General features: G+C 42.1%; 1 protein-coding gene across 1 annotated transcript in view; it reads left to right on the top strand.

The window, feature by feature from the left end:
- Positions 1-22,204, top strand: part of MNT (MAX network transcriptional repressor) — a 49,167-nt gene extending 26,963 nt beyond the window's left edge. The window contains exons 7-8 of the mRNA XM_026070218.1: positions 18,172-18,364; positions 20,739-22,204. Coding sequence (XP_025926003.1) covers positions 18,172-18,364; positions 20,739-21,454 — 909 coding nt within the window. The 3' untranslated portion in view covers positions 21,455-22,204. The remainder of the gene's footprint in view (positions 1-18,171; positions 18,365-20,738) is intronic.
- The last annotated feature ends 713 nt before the right edge of the window (positions 22,205-22,917 follow it).

Genomic DNA, 22,917 nt, shown 5'->3' with positions numbered 1-22,917 from the left:
TTCCTTTGTCATATGTAACTGCTTTAGACTGAAGCAAGGACAAAAGTTCACAGGTCTCAGATCATTGTCAGGTGGAAAGGAAAACAGTTGTTCAGCAAATTCAAACCGCCGGACATGGATATGAAATAGTTGTAATGTGAAAAGCAATTCTACTATGCAGGAGAATGAACTCTATTCTTACATTATCGAAGCTGTTTCTCTTTTCATAAACAGAAAAACATGATCCTGCAATAGAGGATGTGTCAACATCAGTCATTGGACTTTGGTGCCAAGAGACTTTGGTTCAGTTTTTCACCACTAGCACACTGGTTACTTTGACTTTCCCTATGTCCATTTCCTCCTTTGTCACTTCTGTTTGGAGTATGAACTCTTCTGCTGGTTTTCCTTGTGTTTGTACAGTAGACTTTCAATAGTTGCGCATCTCAGCTGAGATCACAGGATGCTGTTATAATATCAACAATAAATTATAGAGCTGATTCCTTACCTCCTGCCAGGAGTAGAAATCCATCATGAACTGACTTATCTGTACTAATTAGTAAAGCTAATTGTTTATATGAAATGTTTAAAATTGTTCTGAAATACTCAGTTTATCCTCACCCAGTCTCTTTTGTGTTTTCAAACTGCCTAAACTAACACGTTCACCTATAAGTGGTGCAAGTTTCACATCTATGCTAACAATAAGCAATAGAATTGACTCACTTAAGGACAGAATATATACAAAGTACTACCCAAGGATCCCCAAATAGTTTGTGTAAAAAATCCTAATGTGCTGTCCTTTTTTTATTGGGCTTGTGGACATGTGAACAGATCAGATACTGTTTTCACATTTCTTAAATTTGCCAGTTAATAACCACAGTATCTCTTCTTTTTCGGTTGGTTTTATTTATAGGTCATTTAATCAGTGTCTGAACACAATAATTCATCCCTAATGTCTAATGCAGAGGACCAGAGCAAAACTAGTGCATTTTTAAAGTCCCATGTTAATGTTCAAGTTAAGATTTGTGTTACGTAAGTAAAAGGAACACTACAAGCATACTAGTTCCTGATGGAGAGAGAGAGATGCAGTACCACAGACAGTAAATCCACATATTCGAAGTTAGAATCTGGTCTATCTGGATTATTGTATAAAGAATAGAGCTCATTTAGATGCAAGCACTGTAGTGGCTGGATTATTGATCAAAATGCCTAAGCCAAACTGTGGTGCTGAATCTGATTAAGTTCCCCACCTTGAAAAGTACAGTTGTAACTTACTTTTTTTTATTCTCTGCCAGCTACTAGGTGAAGACATTTATCTCCTATATAACTAACCCAATGAGAACGTGGGTCCATTAGTAGTTTCAGTACCTCCTTCATGTGAACAGCACTCACATGCCAAGCAGTGCTTCTTCATGTTGTTTACCTGACCCGATCCATTGATTCTATCTTGTCTAATTAGCCTGGATTTCATTGCAAACAAAAAAGGCTTCCAGCAACAATAGGCTGTGATCATGCAGCAAGGGTATGGTATTGTCTGTAGATTTCGGAAAGAGATGAGAAATAACAGTGCTGAGTTAGTGAAGTAGAGCAAGTTGAAACCTGCTTAAAAATGTGAAACAGAGTTAGGTTATAGGGCTGATCCTCCACTGGAGTCAGAATGCACAGTACGTGCAGAATCTAGTTTCTCCTCTTGATGGAGTCATTGAAGAATTGACTTTAACTTCAGAGGTACTACATCAGGTTACATCAATATAGGAAATGGGGTCCTAAACTTGAGAAGCTGAGAGATGCTAAGAGAACTTTCAGTCCCTTAGCTCTGAGCATACTTAGCATTTTGCATTTCTGAAACCTAAGACTTTTTGATCCACTCTTATCATATTGCTTGTAAAAGGAGCTATTTTCCTATTGAAGGGACCTTGCATTGACTTCCAAAAGACTGGGCTAAAGCCCTCTTGAGAAATCTCCTTGTCCTCTAAGAAGCATCTCTTTAGTAATAAATCTCAGCAAATGATAAAGTTTCAGTGAGAGTCATGGGTAGCATGTTTTCTGAATTAAATGGCAAGAGGCTTGTTGCGTTTAGCTAGGATGACATCATAGTGTGTAGACCTAACGTTTCTTGGGGTAAATTCCTCATTTAGATTGCACTGACAGATTGTTTTTACTATGGATAACTTACACAATCATTGAATAAAAGAAACTTTGGATTCCCATCTTGAATCGGGGGTTAGTACTCTAGCTGGTACATCAGCCAAAATCACTTTGGGCCCTCAGCTCTGGACATTTGAAATCAAATCCTCAGCCCTTCCTTACCAGTTGTAGTGTAATCTACTTGAAGGGAGATTCCACCCTGACAGCAGTCAGTGGTTTGACTTTATTTGCAGGAGTGACTGCAAGACATATCATGCAATAGATCTCCTTAAATGCCTGGTGTTTGGACATTGTTGAGTGAATGGAAGCTGTTTCTTAATCTTTGCCAAACAGGATGGTTCTGCTTCGTACAGTGTCTCACTTGTGATTCATACACTTGAGTTTGAAAAGGAAAAACAGTATTACAACTTTTTCATATTTTTTAATTGTTAGGAAATCTACATCTATCATACTGCTGTCATTTAAGTAGCAGTTTAAAGAAACACTCAAGGCTCTAAAAACCAAAACAGCCTCTAATTCTAACATAACATGGGGTTTCAAAGTGAGTTTTGCTGGAGTCTCCAGTGGAGTTTCAGATGCCAGTGCTCATACTGGTTCCTGTAAGATCAGAGAGCAGGCATGGGAGAGAAAAGAGTGCAAATGACATGACAAAAGCGGTAGTAAGTGCAGCTTGATTACACAGGCTTTATTTTATGTTTAATACTACAGAACTCACCCATCTTTAAAATTTTGTCATAATCGCTACTAATAGCAGTACTAACTTCTTGCAACTCAGGATAGTAGTGGACCTTCACACAGTCTTTGGATGCAGAGGACTGTGACCCTCAGATTCCTTTTTAGGAAAACAAACGCAAAAACAACAACATAACCATTCCACTTATTTTGTATTTTTGCTTTTCCCTCATAGCCTCATTGGGAAGAGGTTAGGGGCCCCATGGTACACAGTTATAGGGGTTGTTTGGACTCCTTTTCTGACTAGCAGAGAACAAATATGTGCATTGATACACTTTAAAATTACAGTGAAGTAGTTACTGGCCTGTTAAATTACTAACAAATAGTTACAGGAAAGCAGCAATCATTGTGAATGTGTGTCTAAGCGCAGCAGAGTTCAGCCCATGTTACTCAATGGGTTGCAGTCATAGATGTCAGTGACAGCCTTGCTAGGTGTTTAGATCAACTACAAAATAATAAATGAGAGGGATTTTGAAACTTTTTATAATATAGCAGCAGGAAGTTGGTATCAGCTTAATCTCCTGTTGTCATGTCAGCAGCACTGTGATGCAATAGAAATATTGATAAAATATACTTCCAGGGATGTGGAAATACAAGTAAGATTTTAAATGTCTCTGTTTGTCTCAGTTGTTACTTACCAAAAGTTAATAGTGATTCTGATCTGGTCTGTGCTGGGGACTTGCCCTGCCAATTCTTGTGGTTTTATCAGAATGCGTTCCTGTGTGCAGCTGTGATTTTTTTTTTTTTTTTTTTTTCCCTCTCTCTCCCTCTCCTTTCTCTCTCCACTATTACTGTGGGGAGAGATCCACACAGGCCATGGGGAAACCGTATGACCTTGGTGAAACGATGAAACTGCTACACAGAACGTTGACAAAAGCATCATATAAGGAAACCAGAAAAATAGAGTTTTTTTCTCTATTTCTTTTGCTTTTAGCTGTCTTATTTTTCTTTTATGTCATAAGGAGTTAAACATACAGTATGAAGCTTAGGTTTAGACTATCCCTTTCATTGTAGACTTCTTACTGTTTTCTTTACTGCTGACATGCTGTTAATTGAGAGGCAGCCAATACAGCACCCATAGAAAAAAGCATAGGCCRCAGTCTGATAATGAGGATATCAAATAAAGACTGTTGATCCTGTCATACTGAGATATATCATGATCCAAATAACTAGGCTGCTCAGATCAACGTGAAACCAGAATTGTCCCCAAATAATTGGGACAATTAGTCTTTGAAAATTATGATTCTGGTTGAAAGAGGAAGGTAGATGGCAGGTGACCTGTACTGTTGTTCTATACAAATTAGCTGCAAGTTGGGTGCCATCTGTTGGGCAGATACGTGATTATTCACTATACTTGTGTTTTAGGGAGCCAGTTCCTAACACCTAAGCACTGTTTCCTTGCATTTTCCTGCAGCATTAGAAAGACCAGCTTTTATTTTGCTCCTCTTCACAAAAGTCCTGAAACATTTGAGTGGAAAGTATCTTTAAAAGAAATATGATCCCATTCTCCAAACAAACTTACCCATCCAAAGTGCTTCATCTGGTTTTGTCCAAGCCACATGTTTCTAGGTAACTGGCACACTCTTATTAATCCTAGGGCACTGTCTTTAACTAGGTGACCTGGCACTGTCGGGGGGTCTGTCTGTCAGCTGCTAAGAGATTAGTCTCTAGGATGCTTTGGAATTGAGCATTGTAAAATTGTATTTTTCTCTGCAAATTGCTACACCAGGGATAAAAAGAATCTGCTAGATCTTAATTTGTATAATCATACAGGAATGACCTTTGAACTTACATGTTTATAATATATCTTAGCCAGTCTGCATCTCAGTCAAGTTTGATTTTTGATAGATTTTCAAAAATAACTAAGTGATTTAGCAGTAGAAATGCTGTTGAGTGTCAATAGGTCAGTCTAAAAAGGGATAGTTACGAGATTCCTGAGTCACTCAGCCTTGCATGTTGGAATGCTAGAAAAACACGGCTACTCAAGGCCTAGGTAAAATCTAGCAAAAGAGGCACCCACTTCTTTTAACACCATTCTACATTATTCTGTTCCTGTGCATGCACTATGAACGATGATGTTAATTTTATACAGGTTAGGTGAGTTTGCAGAATGCTGATCAGCTGCGAATTAGGAAAACTTTCAAAAAGGAATGAACCGTAAATAAAACTGTATTTTAATTTAAAATTCCTGTTATACTCTGCCTTTTTAGTTTAATATTTGTTGTGATTCAGAACTCATCATCACCAGTAGTTGGCACCTTTCTGTCACTTTATGTTTGAGAACTTCGTGGTGCTTTACCTACTCGTGTAAGCGGTCTCTCAGCCGCAGGAGGTGTGCTGTACTGTGCAGTGGTGCTTCAGCTTTTGCAGCGCTGCAGTCTGAGTAACAGCTTTTGGACCACCTCCGTGATGTACTCCAGAGATTCTGAGTATTGGCCATGTGCAGGAATTGCAGGAAATACTCAGCTGCTGAGCTAACAGACACTTGCAATCCTAAGCCCTTTTCCTGCACGGAGGCAAAGGTTGTGATTGAAGTGTATGACCTTGCACAGGTGCAAAAATTGGGTTTTACATGCTGTCCTAAGATCTGTTCCGCTTGCCTTCAAGGCCATAGCAGTGAAAGAGCTGGGTTGACCAATATCCTCTCATGACCCAGATCTGATTTGTGGGCCATTGGTGGAGCCATCATGATGTGAGTGACTAGCACTGACCTCATTGCACCAGTGGAGAAACGGAGGAACAGAGGTGGCATGGGAGGATCTACATCTTTCTCTGAGTCACAGGCAGAGAAAAACATAGTACCTTAGTCTCCTGAGACCTTTTCCTGAGTTTTGCGTGTGGCAGATTATAGACGTAAGCAATGCAAGGTGTCGCCCTTGCTCTGATCACACAGATAGCCTTACCTCCCACTCCAGGCAGAGGACAATGAGTCAGCCTGCCCTACCTCCAGTAGTTTGCAAACAGTAAGGCTGTCAGTCTCGTAGGTTTTGCGCTTTATTTCTGCATCCTTGATGCATTTGTTTGAAATGTGTGGGAGGCCCCACACTCCACTTGTGCTGTTGGAGATGGGGTGTTGTTGCTCCTCTTCTGTTGGGGAATGTAGTTCTGCCAAAGGAAGTTTCTCCACTAGCATATGGTTGTCAGAACTGCCATCATCTGCCAAAATTGTGTTTATAGGAAGCGTGTTCCTGTTACAACTGAAACCCTCATCTGCATGTCCCCCAGTGGCAGCTACTCAAAACCTTGGGAGTATTTATGTTCTAATATGAAGCTCGTTGGTGCATCTTGCCCGTTGACTAAGCCAAATTTATAGAAATAAGAACAAAGGGAGTCCCATACTCGGGATCCATCCAGAACTGTATTTTGTCTCTCACAGCAACCACTGTGAGATGCCTCCAAGAAAAACAAAAGAATACTGCAGCAAGTAGATATGATGATAATGTTTCTCCATATTTATCTGCTCCTCATCTCTAACAGTAAGACATTTGGCTTTAGCTCTAAAGCATAGTTGTATTATGTCTTCCAGAATTGTTGTCTGTGTATCATCATGCAGACACACAAAAGGCTTGTAAGAGTCCAAAATCCTGCAATTTTGCTGTTAATAATGGCCCCTTGAAATGCAATGTGCTTTATTCTAACATGTGGAAAGTTACCGGAGTTAAACCACAGATACATTTACCATATCAAACAAATTAAACTACTTTGAATTTGGATAATTTTCTGAGTCACAAACAATACAGTACTTAGGGTATTTTGGGCACCCACCATTAACATCACTGAAAATGTCCCACTTATTTCCTGAGTGATTATGATAAAAAAAAAACCCACCCAAGCACTCAACCAAACTTAACACCTTCTCATTGCAAATAATACTTTAATAGTTTTTAAAGATTGGATTGCTCTTAACCATGAAGGCAATATCAAGGAATAAAACATATCTGCTAAGCTGGTAAAAGCCAGCATGGTTTTGGTGATTGGCACTGGGACTGGTTATGCCTTGCCCTGCTTTGTGCTTGTACTGTGTGTTGCAGTCGCTTCTTTTTTTTTGTCCTTTTCTGAATTTATTCTTTGTCTTCGTGGTTTGGATTCTTCTTACCTTCTACCCTAGTAAATATGTGTACTTTGTTCAGAGAACTGTGCTTACAAGAGGCTGGATCCTGGCTTGTGCAGATAACCATGTTTCGAATATATCTTTGTTCCAGACGTTATGGCCCAATGTGTTTTTTATCAGGGATCTATGTGCTGACAATGTGCAAATAATTAATAACAACAGTGCATGTTCTCATTTCCCCATTATTTCTCTGCTCCAAGCGGATTTTCTATGCTGTGAAGTATTTCTATCTAGCTATTTAGCTCTCCTTCTGTAAACTACAGGGAATAATGCTGGATGCACCAAAATGTGATGATCACAAATTCTTTGCCAGAACAGTTCTCTGGTCACTTACAGAAAAGGCAATGCAGCTTCTGCAGCAAACAATTTGCCATTTCCTGAAAACACCACGCTTGCTGCATGCATGCAAGGGTGAAGTCACATCCTAGAATATAACAAAACTCTTTGGCTGCCTTTCTTGTCCAGGGGTTAAACAAATGGAAAAGCTAGGTCATGAGGCTGCTAACAAATGACCCGTCACAGCTGCGAGATCTGTAGATAGACCTACACCTGACCGCTCATACTCACACTGCAGATTGCTTAACCTCCTTTAAAGTATCTACAAGGTAGCTGCTGTATCTGTGGTCAGTTTAGCGTGCGGTAGTGTAGTGGTGAGCAGAGTGGGATGGCCTCTCTGTTTCATCTTGCAAGTTTTATATTTCGTTCAGTGCTCATGTAAAGTGTTAGCTTTGAGAACTTAGGAGACTGAGATCAACGGACAGTGGTAGCCTGAAATCCTTGTTCTGCTCCTTCCCCTTCCTCTCTTCCCTCAACAAAGAAGCTTTCTTGAGCACATGAAGTTCTTGAGCATGCCTGGGGAAGTTCCAGCTTGGCTTGACATGCCCCTTCTAGCCAGGTAGTCTGTAATGTGTGAGACGTACCCATGAGTCTCACATCTCCCTGGAAAGGGCAGGGACAGTCCTCAGGGTTAAGTCTATCTTTGACTTCTCTCTTAAGAGTGCCAATAAGCAGTGGCTATCATCCTTTGACAATGATGAATGCAAATGTCATTTCATGCGTAAGACCAAGTAACTGTCAGGTAAGAAATGTTTTTCAGGTGCTTGTGTCCAGGATCTCTTTGACTGAAAGTGGATTGTCTGTTGAAAGCACAGGTTAAGAATTCCTTACCAGTGATGCAGTGTTACAGCCTGATCCAAAACAGATGAGCCTTTATGTTAACTTCTCATAACTTTGGATCAAGCCCGTCACAATTTTACATTATCTCTGGGGAGAGCAAGACCATAATCCTGTACTGAGTTAAGACTTGCATGAAGACCCACGGAAAAACTGCTGTAGTACAAACTGTTTGGAAGTAGTTGCACGTGGGTGATTTTAATTGGACATGTGTAACACTCTTGAGTGCATGTGAATGCTTGTGTGTGAGCGTTATTTCTTTCCTAGAACATGGAAACTGGCAGTGATAAAGCAGTTACTCTGATAGCTGACAATGATACTGTTGTGCAGTGACCTGTATTTTCCCATCCGTGGCAGTAGGCTAAAGAAAGCAGCACCCTACGCTGCCACCACTGCAAGATTTCATCTGTAAAAGCCAGTTACCATAGAAACCACAGTTTTTGTTCCTGTGGAAACCAGCCGGGGGGGTCACACAAGCAGAATGTGAGATGCAACTGTTACCTCTGCTGCTGGGCCTGATCCTGCCAGGTCCTGGCTTCTGTACCTTGTAGTTACAGGGACATCACAGACTGAGCGGCCTGATTCTGAACTGATTCCTATTGACATCAGTTCCCACTGATTCAGGTACTGTATCCAGGAATTACAGGAGTGAGTCCTTTACATAGAAACTTAAGGCTTGATGCTATCACCTTTACTAATTTAGGTAGCTGTTACTGATGTGCATGTTCCACTGAGGTAAATGGGGACACTGATCTGACTACAGATGTAGAGAGCAAGCTCTTAGTTTTCAGTCTTTCTTACTTTGTCTCTCCTTTCATTACAGCAGATCATATTGAGTTGGGGCAAGCAATTTCTTTAGATACTGGGTTTTAGAGAAACTACTTGTTGCATCTGAAGAACTTCATAGAAAATCTAGCAAGATTCAAATAGGAATAGATGTTCACTTCTAAAGCAGGAATGTCCAAAATTGGTACAATTAATGCAAAACTTGAAAAGTACTGCAAGTGAGTGTATGACCTCTGCCTTCAGACTCTCAAATCAGTCTCTGGTTTATGGGCTTAGATTATTTGAGGGCTGCACTTTCCTCGGTGGCCCTCCCTGCAGAGTTGTTGTGCCCTCTTTCTTCTGAAGTTTCTGGTCACAACATTGATGATGACAGGCTGATGGACTAGATGCACCATAGGTTTGTTGCAATGCGACAGTCCCTGTGAGGATAAGATCCTTTTCTGTAGCATTTAGCTTTTTTCATTACATATAGAATTCTATGACAGGAAACAAAATTCTATCTGGAAACAGAAAGCCTTACTGATCACTTTTTTGCTCAGTGCTGTGAAGATTCTCCATCTAGGATTGCTGTCACTGAGAGCTTTTTGGTTGAAGAACTCATAGCTTGCTGTAGTGGCTGGGATCACAGTAGCAAAGAGTTAAAGGATCTGCCTTAAAATTACAAATCACTTTCATGATTCCCCACTGATGAGGAATTCTTAATCAGTGAATGCCATGTAACAGAGCACAGCAGCTAACATACACTTTTGGAAAAGCTCATAATTGAAAGTGTTTTTTAAATTGCTAATATGATGTTTATAAGGGGAGCTTTTTAATAAGACCTTTTAAATCTCACTGATGCCAACTGCAGGGCTAGCATTATTCTGGAGTCAAGCACAGAGAAAGCATTGGGGGCATTATTTTCGATCTTGACATAAGAATAAGCAATTTAATTACAGCCAGCTATAAAATGGAAATATTTCTACAGTGACAAATGAGTGTTGCTGTGTAGTGACAACAGTAGTTTGTTTCTGGTTTGTTTACCAAATAATGGCAAGAGGGATGCACACAAGGACCAAATAACAGTTCTGAAACAGTGAGAAGAATGAGCACAAAGGGGCAAAATGTTACAACTCATGTTACGTTGGGTGCTTGCTGTCATTACAGTTGTGCTGGTTTTGCTTTAATAATCCACGTGAGTAAAGGCTGCTTTGAAGCTAACAGCTACGAGTAAAGGAAAAAAATCAGATTCTCATGGGGAGCAAAAGCAAACCCACATATGGATTTTAATTTGGTCACTGCTGTTTATATAGAAGATGAAAGAACTCTTGTCACCACTGCTCTTGCTTTCTTGTCACCGTTTCCACAAGTGTGGGTTAGCAGTAGCCGTTCTGTGCCTGCTTTGCACAGATGCAGATGGTGACAGAAGGTGGCTTGGAGAAGGCTTGGAATCACAATGAACTCCCAGGCCCATTAGTCCTCTGTAAGCACTGCCTAGCAAAGGACTTGCTCTCGGCTTCAAAAGCAGGCACAATTTCTGTGACACTACTCATGTACTTAATATTAAGCACACGCCTAACTGTATGGCTGGACTAGAGTCTGAATGGTTAAAGCACCTTGTAAATACTGCTTTCGCTTTCAAAATGGTTCTGGCATGCTGAGAGATGGAAGAAGCTCCCAAACTAAATGAATGCTGATCCTTGCAGTGAATTATTACTGTGTAAGACCTCTCGGCCTCTGCTCCGTATTTTCTGTGTAGTTAGGAGTTAAATTGCAAGAACTGTAAACATTCGTAGTGAAATGATCAACTAATTTTCTCCAGAGCCAGCAACTGATGTGCAAAACTCTCAAACTGTCAAAAGCCGTGGATGCATTAGCATGAAAATCATGAAATCCATGATTTCTTCCCAGGTTAGATCAATTGCTCCCACTACATCAGTATCAGGGTCAGGGTTTACTGTCTCTGTTAGTGATGCTCTTGTTGAATTTTTTTAAGTGCGTAGAAATAAAAAATAAATCAGTTTCAAAGTCGTGCTTTTCACAGTAGCTTCCTTACACTGTGGAGTAAAAGTTTCCTGGGCAACCAAGGCTTCCAATTCCTCAACATTTAAAAAGAAACAAAAGAATTATATTTGCACAAACATAAGAGGGGTCTGTGTTGAGATTTGTTGCTTAAAAAGAGCAGTCTCAAGGGCGGTGCATTTGTTGAGCCATCTCTGTGAATGTTTGTAATCACAGTCCCGTGCTGTTCTGAACAGGTACTGTGCTATGGAAGTAATACTTTGCTTTCTTTAGGAGTTTAAAGCTTCTGGGGTTAATTCACCCTTGCAACTCTCTGAGGAAAGTAGGGAAACAGAAATGCAAATAACTTGAGTAACTTTTCCACCAAAAAGAAACAGAATCAGTATGTCATGAACGAGGGTTAAACTGAGGATTTCACACTAGTAAACTGCAGGCTTACTCCGTTCTCTATGTTGCTTCTCTGATGAAACATAAACGTGCAGCTTGGCAAAATAGCTGGCCCGGGTGTAGAACAAGAAAGGAGCAATCGGAGTCTGCTCTGCCTAAACACCATGATTCGAACGTTCACTTCCCAGATACTGGACCGTGGCATTTCATTCTGTGCGAGGAGAGGGACCACATAGCAAGAGACTGGGCACTATGAGTGCTCGGTTCTGCAGTGTACGCTTTTCCTGGATATTCATCCTTGCCAGAGACTACGTTCATGACATATGTGAAACTAGTCTAAGCAGAAGCTCATAAAGCATATAGTTGCACATTAGGAAGAAACTCAGCTGGACAGATAATTCAAAGTTAATCAGATGAACTTTGAAATGCTAGATATTTTTGTCTTTTCTAATAGCTACCAACCCAAAGCTTGAGCAAATTTTTAGAAGGGAGAGGGGTGCAGAGCATTTTAACAACATTTAAAGTCTAGCTGCAAGATCAGTGCTATAACAGGAGAATACAGGCCTGCATTTGTTACAGTGAGTGCTAACCTTGGGTTCCTGCTTATTACCACAATTGTCCTTGAGCGTGTGTTATTTTTGTAAGCGCTTGTCCTGTCTCTCGGGGGGAAGGGACTGCTACAGATAAGAAATGAATCTATTGATGATGTGGTGAGTTGGGTGCTTGTTAAGCTGCTTGGTATGCGGCAGGAATTTTTGGCTAATTTAGTAGAATTACAGATTTGGGGATTTTTTTGTTTTTCCTTTTAATTATAGTTATGTAGTGTTTCGGATTCAACTTACCTTGGAAGGAGGGACTGCAGCTGCCTCTGTTCCATGTGCCAATAACAATTGAAAAGCCACATTTTGGTGAGCCCTCTGGCCTACTAGCTAGTGTCCTGTCCTGATGGACAAAGCCATTGGGTTTAAATTCTGTTTAGGATTTGCCACCTTTCAGTGCAGTCATTCTTAAAGTGACAACCTGCAGAAGTTTCTGGGAGACTCCAAACCTGTCCTCTGCTAGGAAAATGAAGCAGAACCATAGTGAGAAGATCTGGGGATTTAACACACTGAAGGAAAAAGCAAGTGTTACAGGGCAAAATCACTGCTTGCTTCCGGGAAAATCAGCAGAAGTCTAGCCATTGGTTACATATTACACAGGGCTGAAGATCTTCATGGATCTCCTCCCACATTGCCTTTAGTTTAGAAGCCGCACGGAGTACGCGATGGAGACAGAAATGTGCTTGAGTGATCTTAGCAAGGCCTGGGTGACAGGGCTCCAGAACTGCAGTCTCAGAGATGGTGGTGTTATCCCGCCTGCTTCAGTTGTTTCAATTTGCTCCCACCGCAAAATGAGAGAGATACTGATAACCTAATTCACTCCCCGCGTAGGATGCGTTAGGTAATGTAAAGGAGGATGCGGTGCTAATGTTGCCATCGTTAGTTACACTCGGGAGCTCCCCAGCACAAGCGTTCCTTTGCGCATTTCAATCCATGCACAAATTTTGTACGTACTGCAGGAGAGAGCCGCTCCAGGGCGGGAGTGATACTTGGGGAGCAGTGTTACAACGTCAAATGGGGCATCACCTGACTGAGAACACGAGATAGGACTGAGTAAAGTGCTGCGTGCAAAGCACATCCCTGCTGCAGGACAGGGAGCTCCTAATGGAGCCGTGAAAAAGCAAGACAGTGCAAAAGAAAGCGGCATCTTTTGGAGAGGGAATTGCTAGAATAAGGATTTGGATCTTGAGGCCTAGGTCAGACTTGGGGAATGTGCATCCTTCCAGGTCTTGGCAGACAGCTTAATCTTTATCCCACCTATGAGTGCCTTACCAGAGTCTTAGCCTTCGCTGTTCCTGACAATTTCCCATAGGAGTGGCAGCCGGGGAAAGTGGGTCAGATAGCAGTTAAAAACCTGCAGCTGTCCCAGATACACATGCCTCTGGCTTAATGAAATTTCAAACCTTGAAAGAGGGGTGTTCAGGCATTTGTATGAATTTCTTTATTGAAATTGCATTCTTAATCATCTATTTCATTTTACGTAGTTTCAGGGTCCCCTCTCTGCCCTTCTCAGTTCTAGCCTTAGGTACTAATTCTGTTGAAGATCTAACAGGTTTGGATTTGATGAAAGGAGCATGTGCATGGTTGCTTCTTATTTTAAAAATAAATGTGATTGCTGTAACTTTGTTTTTGTTTTAGGGTAGGATCCATTATGATACTTCTGCTGTTATAAGAAATTCCTGTCTTAAAAATATACTGGGGACTAGGGCATGTCTCTAAAGAGCTTTTGTGTTTGAGGGTATATAGGCAAGCAAAGTCCGAATGACTAATGTTTGACTGTTTCTGTGGCCTTTTCTATTGAATGACTGGAAAATCTGGCACCTGACATGGGCAGGATGATCCTATAGACAGGCGGATGCCAGGTGGCAGTCGATCCAAAGGAGTTATAGGTGAGGCTGGTCAGAGAGAGGAACGAGGGAAGGCATTTACTTACCTCTCTTCCCTGCCAGCCCCTCAGTGGCCCTGTATGGGAGGAAGCTGAGGGCAGGAGGGTCTCTGCTCTTTGTCCCCTCTCCTGCCATCCCCCATGTGCTGCCTCAGTCCTGTTACTGCAGCAGGCTGTGCTCTGCCCGTCCCTTGGAGGACCCCAAGTGCACGTTAGAGTGGGTCCTTTTGCCCCAGCGCGGGCTCTCTGGGCAAGGCAGATGGTAAAAACGGCCGCAGTTCCTGCTCAAGATGAATGCCTTTTGCTGCGCAGAGGCCAGCTGGTCCGGGGAAGGTGTGTTCCTGCCTCGCAGGCTCACCCTTAAACGCAGCGCAGCGCGCACACATGCAGCTCCTGCAGAGCCTGGGAGGGGACTGCATCGTGTGCCGCTGGCTGAGGTGGTGCTTGTAAAGAGCAGCAGTGGAGCGCTGGCAGGGGAGGTGCTAGAAAGGAGGAGGGCTCTCCTTAATTTCACCAAGTTCATTATTAGGCCAAGCAGTCGATCAGCCAGGAGATCTGCCTTTCCCCAGTGAGCCACGATGAATTGCATCCTGGAATAGTTCTTGAAAGACTACCCATGCCAGCAGAGAGACTCCAGCCCATCTGCTGCTCACGGCCTCGGCGGCAGCCTTCCTGCGTAAGCACACCAGTGTCAGGAGGGCTGTTTGCACAAGCCCGGGGAGGAATGTGGAGTTGCAGCGAGTGGCTGTTGGGAGCTGGCAGCCGGTCAAGACGTTTCCCAGCAGAGGGAGGGCTCAGGCTGCTGACACGTGTATCCCTGCTCAGAGGCAGGAGGGAGGCTGGCCGGGGAGGGATGGGCTTGGAGCAATGCCACACAGGCAGGCCGGTTTCCAAAAGGCAGTCCCAGAAGCATGTGTAAGAGGAGTGGATTACTCAGCGACAATGTGAGCTCCCTGACCCCAGCCGCTAGGAGACTTGTAGTAGTGTTTGCTAAGGGTTTGCTTTCCTCTTCTGTAATTAAAAGTTTGTAAYGAATTACAGGCCCAGGCAGCCACCCTGTCCATACCTGATCTGTCATGCTTTCTTCTGTTTCTTGAAGGCTTGAAGTCTCACAGCAGGGAAGGAAGTCAAATCCACTTGAATATGCTTGAGATGTGCAAGATATGGGTCCTGAAGCTGCATACATTTCTTTCTTGTTCTTCTTGGAAAGCTGTATTACTGTATTCTCTCCTTTAATTATAGTTCCTTGTGAATAATTGAATGGAGGATGCATTTGGAGAGAAATTCTGCAGAGACGGGCAGGGCTTGTGCCTGTCTGTGGTGATTTTGGTCTCAGGCTTTCTCCTGTTAGCTTCTTTCCTGATTACATAGTAAAGAAGAAGACATTCAGACAAGTTCTCTTCGAGGATATTTTAAACCTGAACACAGGAGAATGTACCTTCCTCAGTAGTCTTAACTTTCCCCTCAGTCCCCTTCCTTTTTCCAGCCCACATCTGTTCAATTGCAAAAAAAATGAGGCACAGACGCAGTGTTGCTGTGTTGTCTAGGTCAGACAAAATGTTTCAGCCACGCTCAGTGGAATAACAGTTTTTAAAACAAGCACATGGATTTCAGCTGCAGCCATGCATGGATCTGAAAGCAGTCTCCAGATTAGAAGTCAGCACTGTAACAGAGCCAGGAGTCTCTGACCCCTCTTATCTGCATCTCTTGTACTGAAAGAACTTCCCTGTTGCATACACCCTGTCATCTCAAAAACTCCTCTCACCACTGTCAACTACAGGTCTGTTGGAGTTTTCCAGTATAAAACGTTGGTATTGAGGAGTTGGCTTATCCTCTGCCACTTAACTTAAAAAACAGTGACAGGGACAGAAGTGGCCCTTTGAGTGCAAGCAGTACATTTAGAAAAGCTTTTAAACTGGACTAAAGGAATTTTCTCCATTTACATACCTCAAATGATTGTGTCCTACTAATATTCACTTTGGTCATGTTTGGAAAAAATACTTCATTTTTTGTTATTTATTAGCAGGACAAGCTTACATTGTTTTTAATTTTGCTTTTATATAAGAAGAAAGCAGGAGCTATGTTAGTCATTGTGTTAGAATATGCTAAAATGGCCTGGTCGAACAAGCTTTAAGGTTATTTCCAGGTAACTTTTGAGATGAAAGAATGACAGAACCATTAAAATGAAATGCGTGAAGTTAGATTCTGATTGCAGCTGTTCCAGAGTACTTGAGAGCAGAACTAAAGAGCACATATTCAGAAGAGTATGACTCTGATCCTCTACCACTCTGATAAGTGTAAGGTTTGCTTTTAAATTCAGTGCGTGCCAGTAATGGGAGGAAAAGAGAACCCATGCAGGCCCTGTGGAGGTCTGTATAGCTGATATTTTCAAAAGTGTGTATGTGATTTGGATTCCTAATGGCCAGACTCACTTTAGAAAATGAACAGGATATGCATGATTTTGCAGATTTTCCTCATTTCGTCTCTTTTATGCTCATAGTAAGTACTGACCTGGGCTGGAGGAAGGGTTCTTTACTCTATTATTATTCTGTGTTTCACAGCTGACTTGAAATCTCATAAAACTTTTGTGAAGATCAGCTATTGTTTCCTGCACTGTTTCTTTTTGTAGCTCTATAATTGGCCCCTATCAGATCTATTTTCTCTCTATTCCCCATTAATAGTACTAGTAGTGGTATCCTGTTTGTTGCACCTCTGTGTATTATGCTGACTGACGAAGCATCTTTTCCTTCTCTGCTGATTAATGTATCAGGATTCCAGTACCCTGTGATCGGGCATTAGCAGAAAAGGAGAACGTAAACTATTCTTCCTCATTTGACTTCAGTATTTCCCCTGTGATGCAGGGTGTTGTTGACACTTAGCCATCTCTTCTACTTTAGGAGCTCTTGGTGGGATGGGTGTTGCTCAGAACCTAATTAGTACTTGTGCTTTTTCTTTTCTTCTGACCATGTAAAAGTTCCCTCTCTCTTTGTGATTTATGGGCTGACCAACCTGAGGTTAAGGAAATAAAACCTGTGGTTTTGTGCAGACCTGTTTGGGATTCTGTGCCAAAATCTTGTCTCTCTTCCCCCAACTATTATCATTTGGTTTACTAAAAGATACTATCTATTCCTACGCACCTTGTCTTTGAAATACATGCATATGTTTGTGGTTTTATCATCCTGCATAAAAGCAATTTTCCACACAGTATTTCTGTCTCAGTGCAAGGATATGGGGTGTTTTTTTACCTTTTTCAAGCCATGGTCACCAGTTCACTTGCTCTGCAGCAGCACTGTTCTCTGTGTAGATGCTCTCCTTCCTTTAAAGATGCTTGGTCATAGATTTATGTAGTTAGAAACACAATAGCCACAGCTTCTGAATGGCTATCTGACAGTTATCTCATGTTTTCTCACCTGGAGATGCAGAGGATACTGCACCCATTTCACCTCCTTTGCATTTTCCCATCAGTCTGCTATAAACCTTAATCCTCTTGAAATATTTCATAAGACAGGTGAGGTGAGGCTGATGCTGGGAGCTGAGTAGTGACCTCTGTCACTCTAAATTGATGTTGAAGTACAACAAGGAGCTCCCTTGGACTGAAACAGAAGAGAGGAGTGAACAGAGAGACCAGGTTTATGTTGCTGCCTCTCCAACAAATACCTGTCTGGGACCTTGGACAGTCTCCTTCACTGTTCCAGGAGTGCTCTGTATTCATGATTCATTTGTTGATGTCCTTACGAGAAGCTCTTTCATGACAGTGTTTGCACACGTGTACGGTCAGTGTGTTCTGCATTTAGCTTAGGAAGTCAGCAGGGTGGAAGTGCTGTGCTGGGAAGGATCCGACTTTCAGATTCTGGAGGAATCATATTCATAATTCAGTGTTCTTGGTTCTTAATTTTTGAGTTTTGTTGGCGAGGTTAGAGGGGAAAAAGGAAAGAATGCAGAAAGAAGGTAGTGGATCATGCTACGATTTTCTGTCCTTAGAATGGCAGAACTACTTTTTTTGAGAGAAAAAGCTTTACAGCTTTTCCTAAAGAGTTCCAGGCTTTAAATTGATTGAGTGGAGTTGATTCTACTCACGCTTGACTTGGTTAAGCCTTTCAGTTTTGCAGACATGCCTTTACTCTGGGCTCATCAGCATTCCTACAGAAGGCAGAAAGTGACTGGTCAAAGTAACCCTTTAGGTTTTCATGGCCCACTCTTGTCCTTTCCCTTTCTGTCTGAATTTGAAAGGCATAACTATGTCTGAACATGTTTTACAGCAGCATAACTGGTAATAAAAGAAAACCAGCCATGGATTTGGAAATGACCAGGTCAGTGTAGATTATACTTGTCTTTGCTCTCCTTATACATTTTTTTCTTCCTTCCATCTTTAGACTTTAAAGAGAAAGGAAAAAGAATATGAACACGAAATGGAGCGGCTAGCGAGAGAGAAGATTGCTACCCAGCAACGGTTGGCAGAATTGAAGAATGAGCTGAGCCAGTGGATGGACATCTTGGAAATTGATAGAATTATTCGACAGACAGTTCAGCCAGAGGATGACCAAGCATCTACCTCGACAGCATCAGGTACCCTCAGTTTCTCTGTTCTTGTTGTAATCATCACTGTACATCACAGACACAGTTATCTCATGGTAGCATGAGGGGAGGAATCTTCATTTAGGACCATTAAAATTCTTTTTGCTTAGTAACAGAACTTGAGAACAGATAAATTGCATTCAGTTAACAAGATCTATATTAGTCTGGTCCATGCTAGTTAAAATACTCTTCCCAAAACATTTCAATAGTATCAGTAATACCACTTTCACCAGTGGGTACCTACCTCAGTAGTATATGGTAACAGTATGCACTGTTATTGCAACAGACTTGGTTTCTAGCAGAATAGAAAATACCGTCTTTTCAGTGATTCTGGAGGATTCAGATATGATTTTGGATGAGCTGAATCATTGCAAGTTGCAGAAGGATATTATGTGTGGGTAAGCCCTGATGTCCAGTTTTAAGTAATATTAAAATGCACTAGGTTTTTCAAGCATCTCCTGGAAGAAATTGGAGATGGCCTTAAATGGGACTTTATTCATGTGCATGATCAGGTAGGTAATCTTAAAAAGCTGAACTTTGAGAATATCTCTAAAACCTGTGTTTAGAAGTTGAAATCAGAATCAGACTTGAAACTAATGACAAAGCCAGACAAGCTCTAGAACTCGTTTTTTAAAATCAGTCTCTGACTGAGATTCCTCAAGTCCCAGGTGCCCAAATTCACCTTCTTAGGTCTGATTTTCAGAATGCAGAGTGCTTTCAGAAGTCTACAAATGGATCGGGGGAGGGGGGGAGGGTGTAGGGGCAGCATTTCTAGAAATCAGGCTGAAGGTTTCCTGAAGGTTTCAGAATTAGAAAACACTTGAAAATCTTCTACTTAATCACTGATGTTGGCCTAATAATATATCCACCTGTGTAAAGTACAGTGAGAATCGTGCATGGACAATGTTACATAGATACGAAGTGCTGTTCTGCACATTCAGTCTGCTGATACACCTATTGAAACATGAAGCTAGTTTCCCTCTTTCACAGATATGCATCACTGCTCGTTAGAACTGATTGGCATATAAACATCTGGATGTATTTGTGCGTGGAGTTAGGAGGGTGTTCAGCCATGTAAAGAAAGAATTGGTACAGAAAGGGTCACCAGAGCATTTGAACAGCTTAGTGAGGCTTCACATTGTCTGAGAAGGGTTCCGAGTGAAGATTAAATGATGCTAATGGAAGGAAATTGTTTTTATGCGTGCTCTTCCCAGGAAGAAGTTTTTGTGAGATACTACAGTGTTTGCTTTTCACCTTACCAGTGATCAGCAGCAGGAAAAACAAGCAGTTCATGGATGTGCAGTGCTTTGCTTTCCAGAGATTGGAAGGGTATAGCAATTTGTAACCATTCGCAACAGTTCCTCCAAATAGCAACGGAATTTGCTCTTGACACTCCGGGCAGATGATAAAGCAGGTTCCAGAATGGGAAAACCTGAGTTTCTGATTTCCATTCAGCTTCTTGTATTGGGCTTGTCACCTTTGAACATACTCACGAACAGACTCTGAGCGTAGGCCGATGGAAGTTAAGAATAGGAGCACTTTGTAAATAGGAGTGTCAGCTATTCAGCTCTCCAGCTGGCATCTCCTGAAAATGATCGCTTCAAGCTACTGCTAAACACAGGGCTTGCAAAAGGGAAGCATCTTCCTTCATTTTCCTGCTGCTTCCTTGTCTTTTAAGATTTTTAATCTCTGCTGCTTGGCTGGCTTTAGAGCAGACAGCACAAAGCGCCCCGCTCGTAATCCTGGTCTCCTTAGGTTTGGCATATTCCTGCCTTGCCTCAGTTCACAGACTGGACAGAGCTCCCTTATTCCAGAATCAGACTGAGGAACTTGCTGCCATGTTCCCCCATCACTGTTTCCTTCCTGCTCTGGGAGCAGAAGGGATAGTGCCAATTGATAGAATAACTTGACAGGAAAAGAAATCCCATTCCTCTTTACGCAAGGAGCACTCCTCAGCCCAGATGGAGTTCAGCCCTTAGATGAGAGCCGGGTGTTGTCAGTGTACCTCTGCTCAGGCTCAGTGGTCTTTCACTTTTCACTGCTCCCTCTGCTTCAGGGCCTGCTTTGCTTCCCTGGCCTGCCAAGTGAGATCTCAGCCTTGTATAGGCAGTCCTTTCTAGTTGGGGCTCACAGCTAATCCGGCCTGCGAGGCTCCGGGTCATTGGCCCACAGTCAGGGAAGCCAAGGGCATGCCACTCCATGGGGCTTGGTGGAGCCTGCTGTGCTGTGCTGCCCTCCCTTGACTCAATAACTCCTCCTGCTGTCACCTGTTTCTTCTCTGCTACCCTTCAGATAAGGCTGGTTAGTCCAGTTCATGCTCTGCTTTCTTTTTTATGGGAGTTTCTTCCTTTCATTTTTTTTCCAGAGGGTGAAGACAACATTGATGAAGACATGGAAGATGACAGGCCAGTGAACTCATTACCAAAACTAACCCAGCGCCAGCACCCAGAGCTGCTGAAAGCCGTCCCTTCAAATGCTACTTCACATCACCCAGCAGTTTTGCCTCAGCACCTATCTATACAGCAGAAACAAACCCCAGCCCACGCACAGCCTCCCATCCAGACACAAGCACTGGTCCAGCCGCAGGCGATTGTCCCAGCACAGACTCATATCGTGGCGGCTTCAACAGTGCAATCGACTGTTATTGCCCACACCGCCACTACCCATGCTTCGGTCATTCAGACTGTCAACCACGTGATTCAGGGTCCACAGACCAAGCACATTGCTCACATTGCACCTTCCACGTCCAGCCCTGTGCAACTCACCACTGCTGCTCAGCCTATTGGCCACATCACTGTGCACCCAGCAACCATCAATCACATGGCTCACCTCGGCCAGCAGTTACCCATCTATCCTCAGCCCGTGGCCGTCAGCCAGCCAGTAGTGAGCCACATTGCTCACACTATTTCTCACCAGCAAGTGAATGGAACCACAAATCTCGGCCAGCAAGCAGTGATGGCCAAACCTGCTGTAGGAACCCAAGTTGTCCATCATCCACAGTTAGTTGGGCAAACGGTCCTAAATCCGGTAACTATGGTAACCATGCCATCATTCCCAGTGAGCACACTGAAGCTGGCCTAGAGAGGATAGTGCGACGGCAAAGTCTTTTGTGGGAACCTTTCCTAAACTCCATACATTCCAACCACGTCCGATTTCAAGGGAGAGAAGTGCAGAAAACTGAGAATGGCAAGACACGTGGGTTGGGGCCTACTGGGGCTATCCTCAACCACTCAGTAACCAACCTGCTAGTGATGATGAGAAACGGGGCCTCTCTGCACTTGAATTTTGCTAATCAGAGAAAACTTTAAAGACAGTTGTTCATGGTGATTTTTTTTCCTTTTATGTGTAATCAGTGAAATATGGATATGATGTTCTTAAGACTTTAATTTTCCCCTTTCATGTGTTGCTTCTTTGTAGAATAAAAATTGCTGATCTCTTTATTGAGACATTGCGTAGAATGGAAAAAAATCATAGAAGTCTATATTTATATATATGTGTGTATGTGTGTGTATATATATGTATATACATATATATATAAATATAACATTTGAAGAAGGCCTTTGGTAAGGTTGATTATTTTGCAGGATTATTAGACAAAATTCATTTTTGGAGGAAGAAGACAGTGTGTCCTCTCTAAACAAGAAACTTTAAGATAGACGGTTTGGTGGACCAGGGTACATATACAGTGACAAAAAAAGGTAAACCATGTTAAAGGTATTTCCCTTCAATATATAACATTTCAAAAAAACATCTAAAATCACTGTGACTTGTTATGGCATTTTAAGGAAATTCTGTCCTGTCTAATAAAAGGAAAAAGAATACACAACTGGACTTCATTTGTTGCAGTTTTATAAATGACTTGATATTTATAGCTATGTCAAAAAATACATGTTTTTTATTATTTTAAAGGTTGACAATATGTTTTTGTTTGGTGGGATTTGGGGTTGTTTTTTTGTTTTGGTTTGATTTGGTTTTGCTAATGCAATAATTGATTTTGCAGAATTCTGTTCATAGCACTCCCAATTTTAGGATTCTTCATGCCAGTCCCAAACTCCCAGGTTTTGGGTTTTGTTTTGACAGGGGCAGTTATTTTGAACTAGCAACTTGCAGTATATTTATCGGGTCTGAGAACGGAACCTGGGACAACAAGCCCAACAGAAATTAAGTTGATCTGCTGAAGGGGTTTCTTTTCTTTGTTCCTTAACTGACCATGTTTTAGTGTGGAACAGTTAGTGGATTAAAAAAAGGATAAATGTGCATGTGATATGCTCCAAAGTGCAAGCCATTTTGACAGCCTTTTTTCTTTGGGGGGAAAAAATAGCAAATCTAGTTTTGTATAGGATAACAGTATATTCCATGAGATCAGTATAAATAACCTGACAGTTTGTCTTACAGACTACAGTGAAACGTGCACCAAAGAAAACCCCACATACTAAGTAACTGTCCTGTTCCATCCAGATCTCCAGTTAATGGCAAACTCCCACTGAGTTATGAGATGAGGGATATTATTTGTCTCTGCTGGTATCTGCCAGCCTGTCTGGGAG

The sequence above is a fragment of the Apteryx rowi genome, unplaced genomic scaffold (genome assembly GCF_003343035.1).
Source record: "Apteryx rowi isolate R43461 unplaced genomic scaffold, aptRow1 scaffold_307, whole genome shotgun sequence".
NCBI classification, from domain to species: Eukaryota; Metazoa; Chordata; class Aves; order Apterygiformes; family Apterygidae; genus Apteryx; species Apteryx rowi.
Note: the sequence above shows the minus strand (reverse complement) of the source record. Positions and strands in the feature narration are given on the sequence as shown.